The sequence below is a fragment of the Tachyglossus aculeatus genome, chromosome 3, assembly GCF_015852505.1.
Source record: "Tachyglossus aculeatus isolate mTacAcu1 chromosome 3, mTacAcu1.pri, whole genome shotgun sequence".
NCBI classification, from domain to species: domain Eukaryota; kingdom Metazoa; phylum Chordata; class Mammalia; order Monotremata; family Tachyglossidae; genus Tachyglossus; species Tachyglossus aculeatus.
The window spans coordinates 55,074,547-55,097,678 of NC_052068.1; the positions used below are offsets into that span (position 1 = coordinate 55,074,547).

A 23,132-nucleotide genomic window follows, 5' to 3' on the forward strand; every position below is an offset into this window, starting at 1 on the left:
ACCCACACACTTCACTACTCAAACCCACCCCCAATCCCACCCCCACAGCACGTATATACATACATGCCCTTATAGTCTCTTGCTTCCCCTATCTCTAATTTATTTTAATGTCTGTCTGTAAGCTCCTCCTCTAGACTGTAAGCTCCTTGTGGACAGGGGATGTATCTACCAACTCTGTAATAGAGTAAGTTGCTCTGCTTTGTAATAATAATAATAATAATGATGGCATTTATTAAGCGCTTACTATGTGCAAAGCACTGTTCAAAGCACGGGGGAGGTTACAAGGTGATCAGGTTGTCCCACGGTGGGCTCACAGTCTTAATCCTCATTTTACAGGTGAGGTAACTGAGGCACAGAGAAGTTAAGTGACTTGCCCAAAGCCACACAGCTGACAATTGGCGGAGCCTGGATTTGAACCCATGACCTCTGACTCCAAAGCCCGGGCTCTTTCCACTGAGCCACGCTGCTTCCCTTTGTACAGTGCCAGCGCTTCGTACAGTACCTGGCACATAGTAAGCACTTAACAAACAGCACAATTAGTATTAATAAATACTATTGGTTGATTGATTCCGGAACATTGACTTCTATGTTCCATAATTCTGGCTGGACAAGAACGTGGCATTTCAACAGGCAAATATTTTCCTTCTGCCCTGCCAATTTCATAGCAAGCATCCGAGAACAGAAGGAGACACCTTCTGAAAATCTTTTTAAATGTCTTTGTCTTAGGGTCTCAAGAAATTCTGCTGCATTGGGCCCAGAAAAATCTTCCTCCCATTTTCATCAAGTTATTAACACCCGGGGAAAGGGAGAGTGTTTATATTAACAAGGAACTGGCACTTTTGGGACATCAGCACTTAGAACAGTACTTTGCACGTAGTAAGCGCTTAACAAATGCCATCATTATTATTATTATGAAGCCTGAAACTAAGCCCCACTTTTCCTCTGCTTCTCCTCCCCTCCCCATCTCCCTGACTTGCTCCCTCTGCTCTACCCCCCTCCCCGCCCTGCAGCATTTGTGTATATATGTACTCGTTTATAATTCTATTTATTTTATTAATAATGTGTATATATCTATAATACTGTTTATTTATATTGATGCTATTAGAGAAGCAGCATGGCTCGGTGGAAAGAGCACGGGCTTTGGAGTCAGAGGTCATGGGTTCAAGTCCCAGCCTGCCACTTGTCAGCCGTGTGACTTTGGGCAAGTCACTTCACTTCTCTGGGCCTCGGTTACCTCATCTGTAAAACGGGGATTAAGACTGTGAGCCCCCCGTGGGACAACCTGTTCACCTTGTAACCTCCCCAGCGCTTAGAACAGTGCTTTGCACATAGTAAGCACTTAATAAATGCTATCATTATTATTATTATTAATGCCTGTTTACTTGTTTTGATGTCTGTCTCCCCCATTCTAGACTGTGAGCCTGTTGTTGGGTAGGGATCATCTCTATCTGTTGCTGAATTGTACTTTCCAAGTGCTTAGTACAGTGCTCTGCACACAGTAAGCGCTTAATAAATAGGATTGAGTGAATGAATGAACATGAAGGCAGTGAGGGTTAGGAATCCAACTGGCCTGTCCTGAGTCTGGGTTGCTAAGCGTCATAGCTCTGCCTCCACTTTGTGTGTGTGTGTGTGTGTGTGTGTGTGTGTGAGAGAGAGAGAGAGAGAGAGAGAGAGAGAGAGAGTGTGTGTGCACACTAAGCTTGTCGTGGGCAAGCAGTGTGTCTTTTATATTGTACTCTCCCAAGCGCTTACTACAGTGCTCTGCACACAGTAAGCACTCAGTAAATAAAATTGACCGACTATTGTACCTTCCCAAGTGCTTAGTTCAGTGCTTTGCACCCAGCAAGCGCTCAATAAATGCCATTGATTGTGTGTGTCTATATATGTGTGCTTGTGTGTTTGTGTAAATTCAGCCTGCACCCGTTGACCCTAGCAGCTCCTCTTTTCTTCATTTTTCCTTCTTTTTATTTCATTCTTCCTATCTGCCCTGTCCAGAACACTGCACTAATTGTTGTTGGATTCCCAAACACGCAAGCACACACATATGTACACACAATCAGTGGCATTTATTGAGCGCTTGCTGTGTGCAAAGTACTGAACTAAGTACTTGGGGAAAGTACAATAACAGACCCCAGCCCCTCCCCAAGTGGCACTAACCAAGGAAGGTTAATTGAAGCAGCCCTGGGATTCACCCACTAATTGACTTTCTGCTAGGAAGATGCTTGGAGTGGGGATGATAGGGATTCAGATGTGGAGAAATATCTTGGGAAAAAAAGGTGAACCATGGCTACCATGGTGGAGCTTCATCAGCTTATAAGGATCCTCAGGATCAGCTGCCCCTGGGCCCCAAATGGTGTGGACCTGAGTTCTAATCCCGGCCCTGCCACTTGTCCGTTGCATGACCTTGGGCAACTCACTTAACTTCTCTGTGCCTCAGTTACCTCATCTGTAAAATGGACTTTTAAGACTGTGAGTCCCATGTGGGACATGGACTGTGTCTAGTCTGGTTTATATCTACCCCAGTGCTTAGTAATAATAATTATGGTATTTGTCAAGCGCTTCCTATGTGCCTGGCATTGTACTAAGCGCTGGGGTAGATACAAGATAATCATTCTGTAAAAGGGACTTTTAAGACTGTGAGTCCCATGTGGGACATGGACTGTGTCTAGTCTGGTTTATATCTACCCCAGTGCTTAGTAATAATAATTATGGTATTTGTCAAGCGCTGCCCATGTGCCTGGCATTGTACTAAGCGCTGGGGTAGATACAAGATAATCATTCTGTAAAATGGACTTTTAAGACTGTGAGTCCCATGTGGGAATGAACTGGGAATGTCTAGTCTGGTTTATATCTACCCCAGTGCTTAATAATAATTATTATGGTATTTGTCAAGCACTTCCTACGTGCCTGGCACTGTACTAAGCGCTGGGGTAGATACAAGATAATCATTCTGTACAATGGGCTTTTAATACTGTGAGTCCCATGTGGGAATGAACTGGGAATGTCTAGTCTGTTTGGTTTATATCTACCCCAGTGCTTAGTAATAATTATTATGGTATTTGTCAAGCACTTCCTATGTGCCTGGCATTGTACTAAGCACTGGGGTAGATACAAGATAATCATTCTGTAAAATGGACTTTTAAGACTGTGAGTCCCATGTGGGAATGGACTGGGAATGTCTAGTCTGTTTGGTTTATATCTACCCCAGTGCTTAGTAATAATAATTATGGTATTTGTCAAGGGCTTCCTATGTGCCTGGCACTGTACTAAGCGCTGGGGTAGATACAAGATAATCATTCATTCAGTCATATTTATTGAGCACGTACTATGTGCAGAGCGCTGTACTAAGCACTTGGGAGAGTACACTACAACAATAAACTGACACAGTACCTGCCCACAACGCCCTTACAGTCTAGAGGATGGAGACAGACACCAATACAAATAAATAAATTATAATTATGCCCATAAGTGCTGTGGGGTTGGGAGGGGAGAAGAGCAAAGGGAGCAAGTCAGAGTGACGCAGAAGGGAGTGGGAGAAGAGGAAAGGGAGGGCTTAGCGTGGGAAGGCCTCTGGGAAGAGATGTGCCTTCAGTGTGGCTCAGTGGAAAGAGCACGGGCTTTGGAGTCAGAAGTCATGGGTTCGAATGCCGACCCCGCCGCATGTCTGCTGTGTGACCTTGGGCAAGTCACTTAACTTCTCTGAGCCTCAGTTACCTCATCTGTAAAATGGGGATTAAGACTGTGAGCCCCACGTGGGACAACTTGATCACCTTGAATCCCCCCCGCCAGTGCTTAGAACAGTGCTCTGCACATAGTAAGCGCTTAACAAATGCCATCAGTATTATTATTATTATTACACTCACTCCCTTGAAGAACTCATTCAGTCCCATGGCTTCAACTACCATCTCTAAGCAGATGATACCTAAATCTACATCTCTTCCTCTGATCTCTCTCCCTCTCTCTAGGCTTGCATCCCCTCCTGCATTCAAGGCATCTGTACTTGGATGTCCTCCCATCACCTTAAACTTAACATGTCCAAAACAGAGCTCATTATCTTCCCACCCAAACCTTGTCCTCTCCCTGACTTTTCCATCACTGTAGATGGCACCACCATCCTTCCCGTCTCACAAGCCCGTAACCTTGGTATTATCCTTGACTCCTCTCTCTCATTCAATCCACATATTCAATCCGTCACCAAATCCTGTTGGTCCCACCTTCACAACATCGCTAAAATCCTCTTTTTCCTCTCCATCCAAATGGCTACCACGTTAATACAATCACTCATCCTATCCCATCTAGATTACTGCATCAACCTCCTTGCTGACCTCCCAACATCCTGCCTCTCCCCACTCCAGTCCATATTTCACTCCGCTGCCCGGTTCATCTTTCTACAAAAACGCTCAGGATATGTCACCCCCCTCCTCAAAAATCTCCAGTGGATGTCCATCCACTTCCGTATTAAACAAAAACTCCTCACCATTGGCTTTAAAGCACTCCATCACTTTGCCCCCTCCTACCTCACCTCACTTCTCTCCTTCTACAACTCAGCTTGCACATTTCACTCCTCTAGTACTAACCTTCTCACTGTGTCCCTATTTTGCCTCTCTCACTACTGACCCCGACCCATGTCCTGTCTCAGGCCTGGAACGCCCTCCCTTCTCAAATCCAATGTACAATTACTCTCCCCACCTTCAAAGCCTCACTGAAGGCACATCTAAAGAGGCCTTCCCGGACTAAGCCCCACTTTTCCTCATCTTTCACTCCCTTCTGCATCACCCTGACTTGTCCCTTTGCTCTTCTCCCCTCTCCCAGCCCCACAGCTTTTATGTACGTTTCTGTAATTTTATTTATTTGTATTGATGTCTGTCTCCCCCGCCCTCCTTAGACTGTGAGCTAGTTGTGAGCAGGGAATGTCACTGTTTATAGTTGTATTGTACTTTCCCAACCACTTGGTACAGTGCTATGCACACAATAAGCACTTAATAGATACGATTGAATGAATGAATAAGGCTTTAAAGTGGAAGAGATTAATTATCTGTTCGATTTGAGTAGGGAGAGCATTCCAGGCCAGAGGCAGGATGCGGGTTAGGGGTTGGCTGTGATATAGGTGAGACTGAAGGACAGTGAGAAGGTTAGGACTAAAGGAGTCAAGTGTGCAGGTTGGGTTGTAATAAAGAGAGAAGTGAGGTGAAGTAAGAGGGAGCAACGTGGTGGAATCCTATAAAGCCAGTGATGAGGAGTTTTTTTGTTTGATGCGGAGGTGGATGGACAACCACTGGAGTTTTCTGAGGAGCTGGGTGACATGTCCTGAATGTTTTTGTAGAAAAATGATCTGGACAGCAGAGTGAAGTATGGACTGGAGCCGGGAGAGGCAGGAGGCTGGAAGGTCATCAAGGAGGCTGATGCAGTAATCTAGGCAGGTTAGGATGAATGATTGTATTTATCAGGTTGGACACAGTCCCTGTTCATTCATTTATTCAATCGTATTTATTGAGCGTCCCACAGAGGGCTCATAGCCTTAATCCCCATTCTGCAGATGAAGGAACTGAGGCACAGAGAAGTGAAGTGACTTGTCCAAGGTCACACGGCGGACAAGTAGCGGAGCCAGGATTAGAATCCAGGTCCTTCTGACTCTCAGGCCCAGCCTCTGTCCACTAGGCCATGCTGCTGGGGAAACATGGCCTGACCGTTTTTGTAGAAAAATGATCTGGACAGCAGAGTGAAATACGGACTGGAGTCCAGGAGGCTGATACAGTAATCAAGATGGGAAACGATAAGCGATTGGATGGAGAGGAAAGGGTGGATTTTAACGATAGGAAGGTTGATCTGACAGGATTTAGTGATTGACCAGTGAGGAGGCTGATCTTTTTTATTGTTAATGGTATTTGTTAAGCCCATACATAGTGTCAGACGCTGTACTAAGCACTGGGTTAGATTCAAGGTAGGCAGGTGGACACAGTCCATGTCCTATGTGGCGTTCACCGACTTCATCCCCATTTTACAGATAAGGTAACTGAGGCACAGAGATGTAAAGTCACTTGCCCAAGGTCACACAACAGATGAGTGACAAGAGCTGAGATTAGAAGCCCGGTCCTTCAGGCCCCCACTCTCCACTAGACCACACTGCTTCTCCAGTTATCAGAATAGGATGAGAGTCTGGTGGCCACTTGGATGGGGGAGAAAGAGGTGAATCTTTGTAAATATTGCACTCAATAAATGCTATTGATTACTTGACTGAGGAAAAGCTTACCAGATGAAGTGACAATTACTCTCCCCACCTTCAAAGCCTTATTGAAGGCACATCTCCTCCAAGAGGCCTTCCCCGACTAAACCCTCCTTTCCTTTTCTTTGCTCCCTTTATTCATCCCCTTTCCCAGGCCCACGGCACTTCTGTAACATATCTGTCATTTATTTATATTAATGCCTATCTCCTCTCTAGACGGAAAGCTCTTTGTGGGCAGGGAATATGTTTGTTATCGTTATATTGTAGTCTCCCAAGCACTTAGTACAGTGCCCTGCACACAGTAAGCACTCAATAAATAGGATTGAATGACTGACTGTGAGAGGGGACTTCTAAAGCAGGGAGGATAATGGCTTTGTTGACTTGTCAAATTGTTATTATTTTTATTTATGAGAAGGAGCATGGCATAGTGGACAGAATATAGCCTGGGATTCAGAAGGTCATGGGTTCTAACCCCAGCTCTGTCAAGTGTCTGCTGTGTGACCTGAGGCCAGTCACTTCACTTCTCTGTGCCTCAGTTTCCTTATCTATAAAATAAGGATTGAGACTGTAAGTCCCACGTGGGACAGGGACTATGTCCAGCATGATTTTCTTGGATTCATTCACTCAGTCATATTCACGGAGCACTTACTGTGTGCAGAACACTGTACTAAGTGCTTGGAAAGTACAATTCAGCAGCAGAGACAATTCCTGCCCACGATGGGCTCACAGCCTAGAAGAGGAGAGACAGACATCAAAACAAGTAACCAGGCATCAATAACATCAATATAAATAAATAGAACTATAGATATATACACGTCATTAATAAAAATAAATAGAATTATAAATATGTACTTATATACACACAAGCGCTATGGGGCGGGGATGGGGGCAGAACAAAGGGAGCGAGTCGTGGCGATGGGGAGGGGAGGAGGAGCAGAGGTAAAGGGGGGCTCAGTTTGGGAAGGACTCCTGGAGGAGGTGAACCTACCCCAGCACTTGGTAAAGTACCTGACACATAATAAGCACTTAAGAAATACCAATATTATTATTATTATTGTTATTTACATTTACCCTGCTATATTCATCCCTTGCCACTATTACCATCCACCCCTTGATTGTAAGGGCTAGAGGAGTCAGAAACCATGTCAAAGTCAATTGACCTTGTCTTTCTTCCCAGGGCTTATGTAGTGTCCTCGAACATTGGAAGTGCTTAATCAATGTCACTACTACCACTAGCCTCACTATTGAACAAATCTTTAGACAGGCATGTCATAAATCAGGAATGTTTTATGGAGTTAGATCAAGCAGTGTGGCTTAGCGGAAAGAGCCCGGGCTTGGGAGTCAGCGGTCATGGGTTCTAATCCCGGCTCTGCCACTTGTCTGTTGTGTGACTTTGGGCAAGTCACTAAACTTCTCTGTGCCTCAGTTGCCTCATCTGTAAAATGGGGATTAAGACTGGGAGCCCCGTGTGGGACAACCTGATAACCCTGTCTCTACTCTAGCACTTAGAACAGTGCTTGGCACGTGGTATGCACTTAACAAATACCATTATTATTATTATTATTATTATTAGTCAGCTTTACACCTCAATCTTATTATAAAATTATTTCCCACCACCACCACAACCCCGCCAAATCATGCTCTGTCCTTACAACTCTCATTCAGCCTTCCAGCTTCCACTCCTGCTCATGTTGATGGCCAATGCCTGGACTGTTCTCTCTTCAATCCCTTAAACTAGAGCTTCCAGTTTTCCTTGAGACACTAGACTTCACCTTGTCCCCAGATGGAACATTCTATATGCACAGCCTCTACTATTGTTAAGCTAAATCCTTTGGCGTCCACAAAAAGACCCTCTTCCTGCTGCCATTAGCAATGCAGGCATGTGTTTTTGGACATTTTTCTTCTTCTTTTTTTTTTTTTTGGAGTGATAGGGCTAGGGGATTTTGGCCACTGGCCCCCTGTGTGAGTTTGCAAGCCTCTGCAGTTCTCAGCTTCCCCAGTTATGAAAGAGGAATAATGATGAGTGATAGAATCACAAGGGGAATGCCAGTTTAATCAGCATGCTTTCTCCTTTTTTTTTTTTTTTTTTTACACGATATTTGTTAAGCGCTTACTGTGTGTCAGGCACCGTTCTAAGCACTGGAGTAGATACAAGTTAAGAATAATAATAATTGTGGTATTTGTTAAGCGCTTACTATGTGCCAGGAACTGTACTAAGCACTGGGGTAGATTCAAGATAATCTGGTGGACACAGTCCATGTCCTATGTGGGGCTCACATTTTGCAGATGAGGTCACTGAGGCACCGAGAAGTAAAGTAACTTGCCCAAGATCACACAGCAGGCAAGTAATAAAGCTGGGATTAGAACCCATGATGTTTTGACTTTCAGGCCCGTCATCTATCCACGCTATGCTGCTTCTCGCTGGACAAAGTCCCTGTCAGACGTGGGGATCACAGTCTTACCATTTTACAGATGAGCTGACTGAAGCACAGAGAAGTTAAATGACTTGCCCAAGGTCACACAGTAGCGGAGCCAGGTCCTTCTGGCTCCCAAGCCTGTGTTCTATCCACTTGGCCACGCTGCTTCTCGTGAACTTGAGTCAATCATTTTGTCTGTACGGTCAAAATGTGGACATAAATTCGGCACCTTTCCTCGAGGGGAGAAAGGACTCAGTAGAAGATGGTAGCTCTTCCCATGTGATGGATTCCCCCATTGGAGAAAGATGACAGGCCTCAGCGTTGAAACTTCAGGACCAAGAATCTAGGCAGAGGAATCGATTTTAGTGATTGTGTTGTGGACTTTTTCAGATCGGCCAGGCGTGTGCCTGCTAGGGCACGGAGAGCAACGGGTGAGTAGGTGGGCAGGAGTGCCGCACGTTGCAAAATGCACACCGAGATTTTTATTTTTAAATGCTCAGGATGCGTGCGCAGCTGACGGGAATGCGGCGTAATGTCGATGCTGTGCCGAAGAGATATAACCCCGCCGTTGGTTGCCTGGGTAGCCTCTGTGGCCTTTGCTGCTCTTTTTAGTCGTTGCTGGTCAGGATTCCTGCGGGGACTGCCCAATGCACATGCCCTAGGAGATTCTTCAATCTGAAATGTACCACCCCTGGTAACACCACCCCTGAAGGCCCCCCTCACCCTTGACGTTCTGCCGCTATTCTCCTGAGTCTCAAAATTGTGCTCTTTCCACTGGATCGGTAGCAGAACGTCTGACAGGCGAAACCATGGGAATGATCACTTCCAAGAGAAAACTGTCTTTCTTCAAGCTATTCCTTTGGATCTGAAGAATCAGCAACTTGGACTTAACGTAAGCTGGTTATGGGCAGGGAATAATAATAATGGCATTTGTTAAGTGCTTACTATGTGCTAAGCACTGCGTTGGGCACTGTTCATTCAGTCGTATTGATTGAGCGCTTACTGTGTGCAGAGCACTGTACTGAGCGCTTGGGAAGTACAAGTCGGCAACATATAGAGTCGGCAACCTATCAGGTCGGGGTCACATCTGTTTTAGAGAGGCAGCATTGCTCAGTGGAAAGAGCCCGGGCTTTAGAGTCCGAGGTCATGGGTTTGTATCCCAACTCCGCCACATGTCTGCTGTGTGACCTTGGGCAAGTCACTTAACTTCTCTGAGCCTCAGTGACCTCATCTGTAAAATGGGGATTAAGACTGTGAGCCCCACGTGGGACAACTTGATCACCTTGTATCATTCATTCATTCATTCAATCGTATTTATTGAGTGCTTACTGGGTGCAGAGCACTGTACTAAGTGCTTGGGAAGTACAAGTTGGCAACGCTTAGAACAGTGCTCCCCCTTCTAGACTGTGAGCCCGTTGTTGGGTAGGGACCGTCTCTATATGTTGCCAACTTGTACTTCCCAAGCTCTTAGTACAGTGCTCTGCACACAGTAAGTGCTCAATAAATACGATTGAATGAATGAATGCTCTGCACATAGTAAGCACTTAACAAATGCCATCATTATTATTATATAGAGACGGTCCCTATCCAACAACGAGCTCACAGTCTAGAAGGGACTGTTCTAAGCGCTGGAATGTGTTTGCTATTTCTGGTATACACTACCAAGCGCTTAGTATAGTGTCCTGCACACAGTAAGCACTCGATAAATGCCACTTATTGATCGAACAAGAAGAAGCATGGCTTAGTGCTTAGAGCGTGGACCTAGGTGTCGAGAGGACTTGGGTTCTAATCCCAGCTCCTCCACTTAATTAATTATGTTACTTGTTAAGCGCTTTCTATGTGCCAATCACCGTTCTAAGCACTGGGGTATATACAAGTTAATCAGGTTGGACACAGTTATTGTCCCACATGGGGCTTACACTCTTAATCCCCATTTTACAGCACTTGCCTTCTGTGTGACCTTGGACAAGTCACTTAACTTCTCTGTGCCTCAGTCGAGAGTGTGAGCCCCATGTGGAACATAGGCTGTATCCAACCTGATTAGCTTGTATCTACCCCAGCACTTAGAACAGTGCTTGACTTATCATCATCATCATCAATCGTATTTATTGAGTGCTTACTGTGTGCAGAGCACTGTACTAAGCGCTTGGGAAGTACAAATTGGCAACATATAGAGACAGTCCCTACCCAACAGTGGGACTTACGGTAAGCGCTTGACAAAAACCATTATTATTATGATTATTTATTATTCTAATCCCAGCTCTATCATTTACCTGCTGTGCGACACTGGGCCAGTCCACTTCACTTCTCTGTGCCTCAGCTACCTAATCTGTAAAATGGGGATTAATTGTGAGCCACATATGGGACGTGGACTAGGTCCTACCTGATTATCTTGTATAATAATGATGGTATCTATCCTGGCACTTCTTAGATGCTATTCTGCTTTCTCTTGTATCTACCATGGCACTTAGTACAGTGCCTAACACATAGTAAGCACTTAACAAATGCCATAACAAATCAGTGAATTATATTTATTGAGTACTTGCCAAGTGCAGAGCTCTCCTCTGAGTGCTTAGGAGAGTATAGTAAGCAGCTTGGCTCAGTGGAAAGAGCACAGGCTTTGGAGTCAGAGGTCATGGGTTCAAACCCTGGCTCCGCCAATTGTCAGCTGTGTGACTTTGGGCAAGTCACTTAGCTTCTCTGTGCCTCAGTTACCTCATCTGTGAAATGGGGATTAAGACTGTGAGCTGCATGTGGGACAACCTGATCACCTTGTAACCTCCCCAGTGCTTAGAACAGTGCTTTGCACATAGTAAGCGCTTAATAAATGCCATCATCATCATTATTATTATTATTATTATGATTATTATTATTACAGAGTTGGTAGACGAGTTCCCTGCCCACAGTGAGCTTACAGTCAACAGGGTGACTTTGGGCAAGTCACTTCACTTCTTTGTGCCTGTTACCTCATCTGTAAAATGGGGATTAAGACTGTGAGCCCCACGTGGGACACTCTGATTACCTTGTATCCCCACAGCACTTAGAACAGTGCTTTGCACATAGTAAGTGTTTAATAAATGCTATAAAAAAAAAACCACAGGGGGAAATGGGAATATTGGGAATGTGTTTGGCTTTGTTCTGGTTGGTTTGGGTTATAGCTTCTGTGACCAGAGAACAGCTTCTCTGCTGTGGATTGCCTGGAGCGTCTGGTAGCTTTCTCTTATCGTGGGAGAGGACCTGGGTTCTAATCCTGACTCTGCCAACTACCTGCCGTGTGACCATGGGCAAGTCACTTAACTTCCGTGCTGCAGTTTCCTCATCCATAAAATGGGGTTCAATGCATGTTCTGCCTCCTATTAAATTACGAGGCTGATGTGGGAAAGGGATTGTGTCTGACCTAAGTTGTATCTACCCCAGCGCTTAGTGCGGTGCTTGGCAAACAGTAAGCACTTAACTTATTATTGTCACTATTATTTAAAAAATAGCACTATTCAAATTCTTAAAGAATATGCACAAGATAAGTTTGCACCCCAAGAGAAACTTCGTTGAAAATGTAAAAATGTAAAAATGTAAAAATATCGGAATGAGACCAAGTTGGCTGATAGCAAGGAAACCAGAAAAAATTGGTGACATCTGAAGCAGCATGGCACAGTGGAAAGAGCCCGGGCTTTGGAGTCAGAGGTCATGGGTTCAAATCCCGGCTCCGCCACTTGTCAGCTGGGTGACTTTGGGCAAGTCACTTAACTTCTCTGGGCCTCAGTTACCTCATCTGTAAAATGGGGATTAAGACTGTGAGCCCCCCGTGGGACAACCTGTTCACCTTGTAACCTCCCCAGCGCTTAGAACAGTGCTATGCACATAGTAAGCGCTTAATAAATACCATTATTATTATTATTATTATCTGAATGGTGTAATGTTGCTACCATTATAATGTCTGAACGTGAGCAGGCATAAAAGAAATCATCAGGACTTCCTATCTGATGTTTCTCCTTGAGCAATTTCAGCCGTATAGGCTTTGTCCTTTTTCATTAATGAGGTCAGTATCTTGCGAACAATGAAAATAGGCACAATTGTTCTGTGCAAAGTAATTGGTCTAAGTTTTATCCTGACAAAAATAATTTCCAGCCTCACTAGTGGCTCCCCAAGCCTTCAGATAAGCAGCGGGTTACTCTTCCCTGGCCAAACTGGACTTCTCAGATCCCATTCTGCTTCCTCTAATTGAACTCACTCTGAAAGGCAGAGTGAAGGAGTCTGTGAAAACTCTCTGTGCAGCAAGCTGTGGGAATTTGATTTGAGGAAGTTTTTCTTTCCTGCTCGAATGGAATGGGCTCAGAAACCTGAAACATTGGCCAAAGAAGCAACTGGTCTCTGTATTTAGACTGTTTCCTCGTGATTCATTTTCTGAGCGCCAACCCTGCCACTCTAGGTCCCTTTAACACTGTCTGTGAGTTGAAGAAACGATTTCCTTGTTCATGAATAAGAGCTAGCTGTAAAATTTTAATAATGAATGTGATCAGATGAAAGTGTGGCCCGAAGTTAAGATTAACTTGACTAGGTTTAACTGGATCTCAACGATGACCAAAATAGCGAATAAATGTTCCCTGAGCGTTGTAAGAACAGAAAGCAAATAGAAAATCTCACTAGAAAATTGTGAATTTTCTGGAAATCTGAATTTCCTGTCGTTGTAATAGAGTTTCATCCGATTAAACATTGCTTAATTTCATTTAACTCGTGTGTTCTGTTAGATACAAGTTTCTACTGAAGTTTTTTTCTCTGCAAAAAAAAATGGTTTTAAATAAGAAGCAATTAAAAAGACATTTGGTGAAAACTTAGTTCAGTGTTGGGAAGCAGCATGAGCCTGGGAGCCGGAGGACCTGGGTTCTAATCCTGGCTATGCCACTTCTCTGCTGGGTGACTTTGGGCAAGTCACTCAACTTCTCTTTGCCTCAGTTTCCTCCACTGCAAAATGGTGATTCCATGTAAGCTCACTGTGGGCAGGGAATGTGTTTGTTTATTGTTCTGTTGTACTCTCCAAAGCACTTAGTACAGTGTTCTACACACAGCAAGCACTCAATAAATATGGTTGAATGAATAAATGAATACTGTTCTCCTTCCTACTTAGACTGTAAGCCCCATGTGGGACAGGGACTCTATTTGGCTTGATTATTTTGTGTCTATCCTAGTGCCTAGAGTGCTGCTTGACACATAGTATGTGCTGGAAGCGGTGTGGCTTAGTGGAAGGAGCACGGGCTTTGGAGTCAGGGGTTGTGGGTTCTAATCCCGGTTCTGCCACTTATCAGCTGTGTGACTTTGGGCTATTCACTTAACTTCTGTGTGCGTCAGTTACCTCATCTGTAAAATGGGCATTAAGACTGTGAGACCCTCGTGGGGCAACCTCATTACCTTGTGTTTAGTACAGTGCTTGGCACATAGTAAGCGCTTAACAAATACCATCATTATTATTATTATTATTATTAATAAAAAGAGATACATATACTTCTATTAGTCAAAACGCTTTTTGAGTGTAACTGTGCATCTCAGTCCATAGCTTAATCCAAGGAAAGGAAGAGTTTAGTCTCCCACCATGCACGCTGCATAAAACCATCTAAACACCTCCAGGAATATAAAAGTTTTTCTACGTTAGATCTGCAAAATATTTGGTCAGTTCTTGTGTGAAATGGCCATGGCAGCTTCATTACCCACTGTTTTCTTCACCTGCTAAGGGCTGGACTTCAAGGAGCTTAAAGACCCCTAGCTGGGAGTTAAGTGAATTATCAGAATGCATTCTTTAGAGCAGGAATATTGTGTTTACTGTTGGACCACACAAAAGGAGACAACCCTTCCATTGCAAGTAGATCTCTAAGGAATGTGCTTGAACCTGGGAAACGCTGATTCCCATGGGCTACCTGTTGAGAAAGAAAATAAAAACCCAAACCTAACCAAAATTGGAATCAGATGTCCAGAAGGCAGATTGGCCTGGAAATGGCAGGGACGGCTGATGTTGGGAAGACAGAGGGGCACTGTAAGCTTCGATTATAGTGCTCTTTGCATAGTAAATGTCCATTTCAAGGCTCTTGGTGCGTGGCCTAGTGGATAGAGCACAGGCCTGGGAATCAGAAGGGCCTGGGTTCTAATCCCAGCTCTGCCACTTGTCTATTGCAGTGCTGAGGAGCAGCGTGGCTCAGTGGAAAGAGCCCGGGCTTTGGAGTCAGAAGTCATGGGTTCAAATCCCGGCTCCGCCAACTGTCAGCTGTGACACCTTGGGCAAGTCACTTAACTTCTCTGGGCCTCAGTTACCTCATCTGTAAAATGGGGATGAAGGCTGTGAGCCCCCCCGTGGGACAACCTGATCACCTTGTAACCTCCCCAGCACTTAGAACAGTGTTTGACACATAGTAAGCGCTTAGCAAATACCATTATTATTATTGTTGTTATTATTATTTTATCATTTGGTAAGTGCTTACTATGGGCTAGGCACTGTACTAAGCACTGCCCCTTCAAAGCCTTATTGAAGGCACATCTTCTCCAAGAGACCTTCCCAGACTAAGTGCCCCCTTTCCTCTTCTCCCATTCCCATCTGCATCATCCTAACTTGCTCCCTTTGTTCTTCCAGCCCTACAGCACTTATGTCCATATCTGTAATTTATTATTTGTATTTCTGTCTGTCACCCCCTCTCTAGACACTAAGCTCGTTGTGGGCAGGGAATATGTCTGTTTATTGTTGTACTCTCTCAAGTACTTAGTACAATACTCTGCACACAGTAAGCCCTCAATAAATACGATTGAACGAATACAAGCAAATTGGGTTGGACAGATCCCCATCCCACCAGGGTTCACAGTCTTAATCCCCATTTTACAGATGAGGTAACTGAGGCACAGAGAGGTTAAGCGACTTGTCCAGAGTCACACAATAATAATAATGGCATTTATTAAGCGCTTACTATGTGCCGAACACTGATGCCCTAGATCACACAGCAGGCAAGTGGCAGAGTCAGGATTAGAACCCATGTCTTCTGACTCCCAAGCCTGTGCTGTTTCCACTAAGCCATGCTGCTTCTCTTACCACAATATATGTGTATATATATATATTGTCTTTGTTTTTACTCCAGTGCTTCGTACATAGTAAATGCTTAATAATTCCATTACTACTCCTAATGGGAGGCTCCAGGTTAGACTATCATTATTATTCAGTATATATAATATAATAATAACATAATATATTTATTTATATTTAATATAATATATAATGTACTTATATGCATATATACTTAATAATAATGATAGGCTAACCTGGAGCCTCCCATCAGGATATCCTGATCTGATTATAAGTATAAATTAGAGAAGCAGCATGGCTCAGTGGAAAGAGCCCGGGCTTTGGAGTCAGAGGTCATGGGTTCAAATCCTGGCTCCGCCGACTGTCAGCTGTGTGACTTTGGGCAAGTCACTTAACTTCTCTGTGCCTCAGTTACCTCATCTGTAAAATGGGGATTAAAACTGTGAGCCGTCCATGGGACAACCTGATCACCTTGTAACCTCCGCAGCCCTTAGAACAGTGCTTTGCACATAGCTAAGTGCTTAACAAATACCATCATCATCATCATAAATACCCCCCCCTTTGTTTCGAAGAGAGTCATTCTGATCTGAATACGATATCTTGTATCTACCCCAGTGCTTAGCAAAGAGTAAGCACTTAGAGAGCTCACCTCCTCCAGGAGGCCTTCCCAGACTGAGCCCCTTCCTTCCTCTCCCCCTCTTCCCCCTCTCCATCCCCCCCATCTTACCTCCTTCCCTTCCCCACAGCACCTGTATATATGTATATATGTTTGTACATATTTATTACTCTATTTTACTTGTACATATCTATTCTATTTATTTTATTTTGTTAGTATGTTTGGTTTTGTTCTCTGTCTCCCCCTTTTAGACTGTGAGCCCACTGTTGGGTAGGGACTGTCTCTATATGTTGCCAACTTGTACTTCCCAAGCGCTTAGTACAGTGCTCTGCACACAGTAAGCGCTCAATAAATACGATTGATTGATTGATTGATTCCCGCAGGGCCTCTGACTGCACCAAGTGGGTGGAAAGACAGACAGTCGGCAGGGTATTGAAAGGTCATTTGCAGTCTTGGTCCAGGAAGAACTGAGGCCAGAACCCAGGTCTGCTGCTTCCCAGTGCCGGGCTCTTCCCACTGGGCCGACAAGGCAGTAATGGAATTATTAAGCATTTACTATGTTCGAAGCACTGGGGTCAAAACAAAGACAATAGATTATACAGTTCCTCCGTGGGACTCACAGTACTTGAGAAGCAGCGTGCTCAGTGGAAAGAGCCCGGGCTTGGGAGTCAGAGGTCATGGGTTCTAATCCCGGCTCCACCGCTTGTCAGCTGGGTGACTTGGGGCAAGTCACTTCACTTCTCTGTGCCTCAGTTACCTCATCTGTGAAACGGGGATTAAGACTGTGAGCTGCATGTGGGACAACCTCATCACCTTGTATTCTTCCCAGTGCTTAGAACGGTGCTTAGCACATAGTAAGAACTTAACAAATGCCATTATTATTATTATTATTGTATGTATTTGTACATATTTATTACTCTATTTTACTTCTACGTATTTACTACTCTAATTTTATTAATGATGTATTATTAATTATCTAGTGGATAGAGCATGGGCTTGGGAGTCAGAAGGACCTGGGTTCTAATCCTGGCTCTGCCACTTGTCTGCTGTGTGACCTTGGGCTAGTTACTTCACCTCTCTGTGAATTACCTCACCTGTAAAATGGGGATTAAGTCTGTGAACCCCATGTGGGACAAGAACTGTGTCTTGTATTAATTGTATTGTGTTAATTATATACAATTATTATTGTATATATTTGTACATATTTATTACTCTATTTTGCTTGTACATATTTACTACTCTATTAATGATGTGCACATAACTATAAATCTTTTTATTCTAATGGTTTGACACCTGTCTACATGTTATGTTGTCTGTCTCCCCCTTCTAGACCGTGAGCCCGTTGTTGGGTAGGGACCGTCTCTATATGTTGTCAACTTGTACTTTCCAAGTGCTTAGTACAGTGCTCTGCGCATAGTAAGCGCTCAATAAATACGACTGAATGAATGAATAAATGGAAGTAAACAGGCAGATAGAAGGATAGCAGTGGAAAGCAAAACAATAAATGAATAAGGGAACCTGATAAAAATGTAGAACAAATGATCTAAATATAGTTCTTTAAGCTCACTGTGGTCAGGGAACTCATATTGTACTCTCCCAAACGCTTAGTATAGGGCTCTGCACACAGTAAGCGCTCAATAAATACAGTTGATTGATTTTGGGAGGGAGGAGTTCTCATAAACAGCAGTACAGTGTACACAATAGACATCCAGTATAGTGTTCTGATTGCAGTATGTCTAGCGCAGTGCTTTACACCCACCTGGCACCCGATACGGTGCTCTGCATCAAAATAGGCCCTGATTGAATAAAGTGAATGAAAAGCAGAAAGAATGGAATCACCGTTTTAAGTTGAAAAGTTGTGGTTTGAAAGTTGACGCCAATAGTTTTCATCAACTTGTACTTCCCAAGCGCTTAGTACAGTGCTCTGCACACAGTAAACGCTCAATAAATACGATTGATTGATTTGAAAAACGACAGGAGCTAGTTTCCCTCTAAATGCTGCTTGGAATTTTGGCAGGTTTTCTGAAAGGAAGACTCCAGAGACATGTGCAAGATAAATATCTGACACTAAATTACATTTTTCTTGTCAGACTTAAGGTACCAGCCAGGAAATTTTAGTTTCTGTCCCAGTATTATTCAGGTCTGGCTTCAGATGGTAAAGCCGAGTAAGCAGTCACCTCAAGGCGATATATGGTGGGTCAGCATATAGTCTCTTACCCTTCCAAGATGGTCCCTGCTTGGGGGCATTTAAGGTCATCCCTATATCAGAACCGAGGCGGGTAGCCTATTTTTACCAAAATTAACCAGAACTGTATGTAGAGAAGCAGCGTGGCTCAGTGGAAAGAGCCCGGGCTTTGGAGCCAGAGGTCATGGGTTCAAATCCCGGCTCCGCCAATTGTCAGCTGTGTGACTTTGGGCAAGTCATTTAACTTCTCTGGGCCTCAGTTACCTTATCTGTAAAATGGGGATTAAGACTGTTTGCCCCCCGTGGGACAACCTGATCACTTTGTAACCTCCCCAGCGCTTAGAACAGTGCTTTGCACATAGTAAGCGCTTAATAATTGCCATCATTATTATGCTCAATCGAAGATGAGTAATGTAGCTACATTAATGCATTTTACACTATAATCAGCCATCATATTGGCTTAAAAATCTCATCATCTGTCAATCATTCAGTGGTATTTATCGAGCATTTACTATGTGCAGAGCATTGTCCTAAGCACTTGGGAGCATACGATACAATAATAATGATGGTACTTGTGAAGCGCTTACTCTGGGTCAAGCGCTGCTCCAAGCACTGGGGTAGATACAACATAATCAGGTCGGATACAGTCCTTGTCCCGCATGGGGCTCACAGACTTAATCCCCATTTTACAGGTGAGGTAATTGAGGCACAGAGAGGTGAAGTGACTAGCCCCAGGTCACACAGCAGACAAGTGGCAGAGCCAGGATTAGAACCCAGGTCCTTCTGACCTCCAAGCCCATGCTCTATCCACTAGGCCATGAAGTTGCACACCAACCCCTGCAGCTATGGCTGCTTCTGTTGCTCTTGCAGTGAGGGGGCCTGTAGGCCCAAAAGGGAATCAGCAGCAGTGGCGGGGAGAAACAGGAAAGTCATGAGGAGGGAGAGTGTGTGGTCATATCACAATTACTTTATAAGCCTGACATGGTAATGTCGAATCTGATGAAGTAAACCTAGAATGGTATAAATGCAGATATGTCATAAGTACCATAAGATATCATAAGAGAAACCGCGTGGCCTAGTGGAAAGAGTAACGGCCTGACACGCAGACATGGATTCGAATCCCAGCTCTGCCACTAGCTGCTGTGTGACCTTGAGCAAGTCACCTAACTTCTCTGTGCCTCAGTCCCCTCATCTGCAAAAAGAAGATTCAATACTTGTTCTCCCTCCTACTTAAACTGAGAGCCCCATGTTGGACTTGATTATCTCATATCTACCCCAGCACTTAGTAAAGTGGTGGCACATAGTAAGCACTGAACAAATACCTCAGTTATTATTATTATGTGCCATTTGATGTAACTCAAATGGTCGTAAATGAAGGACTTCATGTATTATCTTGTATTATCTCAGTAGGCAGTCAATCAATGTTATTGATAATGATACTCAGGCTGGCGGGAAGACTCACGCTTCTTTGTTTCGTTTAGGTACAATTCTTGGATTTACCCTGCGGCCTTACAATATGACCTATCGGGAAGTCAAGTACTTCTCTTTCCCAGGAGAACTTCTGATGAGGATGTTACAGATGTTGGTTTTACCCCTCATCGTATCCAGTTTAGTCACAGGTATGCTGCTCAACCTTTCTTGTTTTTTTTCCGAGAGTGGGTGTTGTATGGCACTGGAAGAAAAGAGAAGCCTGAGGCCTCTACAGGGTGTAGGCTCCAGGTTCCAGAAAGAAATGGACCCTTCGAATCGGTGGCATAATGAAGTATGACCAATTAGTGTGAGATTGTTCCTCTCCTATTTTATTAATCATTAGGGAGAGGTGGTACTGTTGAGCCAAACAACTAAGTAAGGTCGGTCTCCTAGGGTGAGAATTGGATTCTTACAGACCCTAATATTAAGGAGAAATCGCTTCAGGATACTCACTCCTTGACCGACATTCATTCAATCGTATTTATTGAGCACTTACTGTGTGCAGAACACTGTACTAAGCGCTCATCACACACGTGGGCACAACTCTCCTCCTATATCATGACTTGTTCCACTTACCTTGCAGTGTTGGAAGAAGCAACACGGCCTAGTGGAAAGAGCACAGGCCCGGGAGTCAGAGGACCTGGGTTCTAATCCCAACTCTGCTCCGTGGATTGCCCAGGATCACAGAGCAGACTCTGTCCCTCTCTTACGTCATCTGTAAAATGGAGATTAAATCCCCCCGCCCTCCAACTTCGACTGTGAGCCCTATGTGGGATAGGAACTGGGTCCCACCTGATTATCATCAGTCGTCATCAATCGTATTTATTGAGCGCTTACTATGTGCAGAGCACTGTACTAAGCGCTTGGGAAGTACAAATTGGCAACATATAGAGACAGTCCCTACCCAACAGTGGGCTCACAGTCTAAAAGGGGGAGACAGAGAACAAAACCAAACATACTAACAAAATAAAATAAATAGAATAGATATGTACAAGTAAAATAAATAAATAAATAATTATCTTATGTCTACCTCAGTGCTTAGAACAGTGCTTGACACATAGTAATTGCTTCTCAATTACCATTAAACACGCACACAGACACACACAGGAACAGCACGGTTTAGTGGCTAGAGCCCGGGCTTGGGAGTCAGAAGGTCATGGCTTCTAATTCCAGCTCTGCCACATGTCTGTTGTGTGACGTTGGGCACGTCACTTCACTTCTCTTGGCCTCAGTTATCTCATCTGTAAAATGGGGATTGAAACTGTGAGCCCCAAGTGGGCCAGGGACTGCGTCCAACCCGATTTACTTGTGTCCACCCCAGCACTTAGCATGCCTGGCACATATTAAGCGCTTAACAAATGCCACAGTGATTATTTTTAATTATTATTAAAAGAAATAGGTAGTAAAAACACACAGTCTAGAAGTAGACTGTAGTTTAAAACCTGGTTGGACTCCCTTTGAAAAAGGCATCTCACTAAATGCAGCACCAATTTCCTCCGACTCCATTGCTGTAATGGAGAGTAGTGTTCAGTAAATCTGTTTCCTCACCCTCTTCTTTCACCCTTTGACATCTGGTTGGCAGCTTTTGATGCAATAATGCTTGTTCTCAGAATCACCAGGAATTGAGATGGAGTCTTCTTCTTGGAAGCCTCATCCCGAGGTAATACCAATGAAACAGCCACAGACACAACTGCCACCAAACGTGTGTATCTTTTCTGCTCTACTCGCATGACTTCCATTTTCCTTCCAAATTACCTTCTGTGGTCACCCCCTCATTGTGTCGGAATGGCGGCAGGGGTTGAGGGAAGAAGGGGAACTTACATCTACTATCCCAGAAAGTCTCAAGAGCATTTCACCCAGGTCCATCTCTGGAATCCCACACTGGCATTTTGTTGTTGTTTGTTGGGAGTGAGGCTTCAGTTGACTCTTAGCTGTGCAACTACTCCTGAGGGATTCGAGAATTGAGTTCCTGTCCATTTCCTGGGAAGCAGCATGGCGTAGTGGGTAGGGCATGGGCCTCAGAGTCACAAGGTCATGGGTTCTAATCCCGGCTCCGACCACTTGTCGGCTATGAGACCTTGGGCAAGTCACTTCACTTCTCTGGGCCTCAGTTCTCTCATTTGTAAAATAGAATTAAGACTGTGAGCCCCATGTGGGGCAGGGGCTGTGTTCAACCCGATTAGCTTGTATCTACCCCAATGTGTAGAAACGTGCCTGGCACATAGTAAGCACTTAACAAATACCACAATTATTATTATTATTATTATTTTTATTATTTCCTTTCCAGTCCTTCCAGTTCTACCTCAGTAGATTATACATGATATTTAGGGGAAAATTTCCACCGGCTTGGTCTAACAATATGGCCTCATGGTTAAATCAGTGGACCAGAAATCAAGTATCTTAGAGGTTGTCCTCCATTTCTGCTATTGGATATCAACCCATCAATCAATGCTACGTATTGAATGCTTGCTATGTGCAGTGCAGTGTACTAAGCACTTGGGAGAGTACAGTACTAAAACATTGGCAGACATGTTCCCTGGCCCAAAGGCACCTCCAATCTAGATGATATATTCCTTACTTAAACTCACTGTCCTCTGGCTCCTCTTGGCTCCTCCTCAGAAGGGTTTCAAGGATTGAAATTACACAGTGAGATCTCTGGGCAATAATAATAATAATGATAATGGTATTTGTTAAGCACTTACTATGTGCCAAGCATTGTTCTAAATGCTGGGATAGATGCAAGGTTATCAGGTTGTCCCACCTGGGGCTCACACTCTTGATCCCCACTTAACTTCTCTTCCTCAATTACCTCATCTGTAAAGTGACTTGCCAAAGTCACACATCTGAAAAGTGACGGAGGAGGGATTAGAATCCATGCCCTCTGATTCCCAATCTCAGGCTCTTTCCACTAAGCCACGCTGCTCCTCATAGATAGAGGAGTCCTTTAAAAATGAAGCCCTCAGCTGTTTTCTAGAATTTGGATTTTTCCTGCAAGGAATCACGTGGGCATGAAATGTGCAGGAACTGTCAGATTCTGGTGTATATTTGTTTGCGCAATGCGTAGCTCAACATTGCCAAAAGTTCCTTGCCCTCTCACCCAGGACAGTGTGCACTTTCTGGGTGAGGAAGACTCATAAAATAATTTTGGTGAATTGACACATTTTTCA

The 23,132-nt window shown here is 44.1% G+C and overlaps 1 protein-coding gene across 1 annotated transcript in view; it reads left to right on the plus strand.

The window, feature by feature from the left end:
- SLC1A3 (solute carrier family 1 member 3) overlaps positions 1 to 23,132 on the plus strand; it is a 162,138-nt gene that overhangs the window by 22,537 nt on the left and 116,469 nt on the right. Inside the window, exon 3 of the mRNA XM_038743853.1 lies at positions 19,977 to 20,114. Coding sequence (XP_038599781.1) covers positions 19,977 to 20,114 — 138 coding nt within the window. The remainder of the gene's footprint in view (positions 1 to 19,976; positions 20,115 to 23,132) is intronic.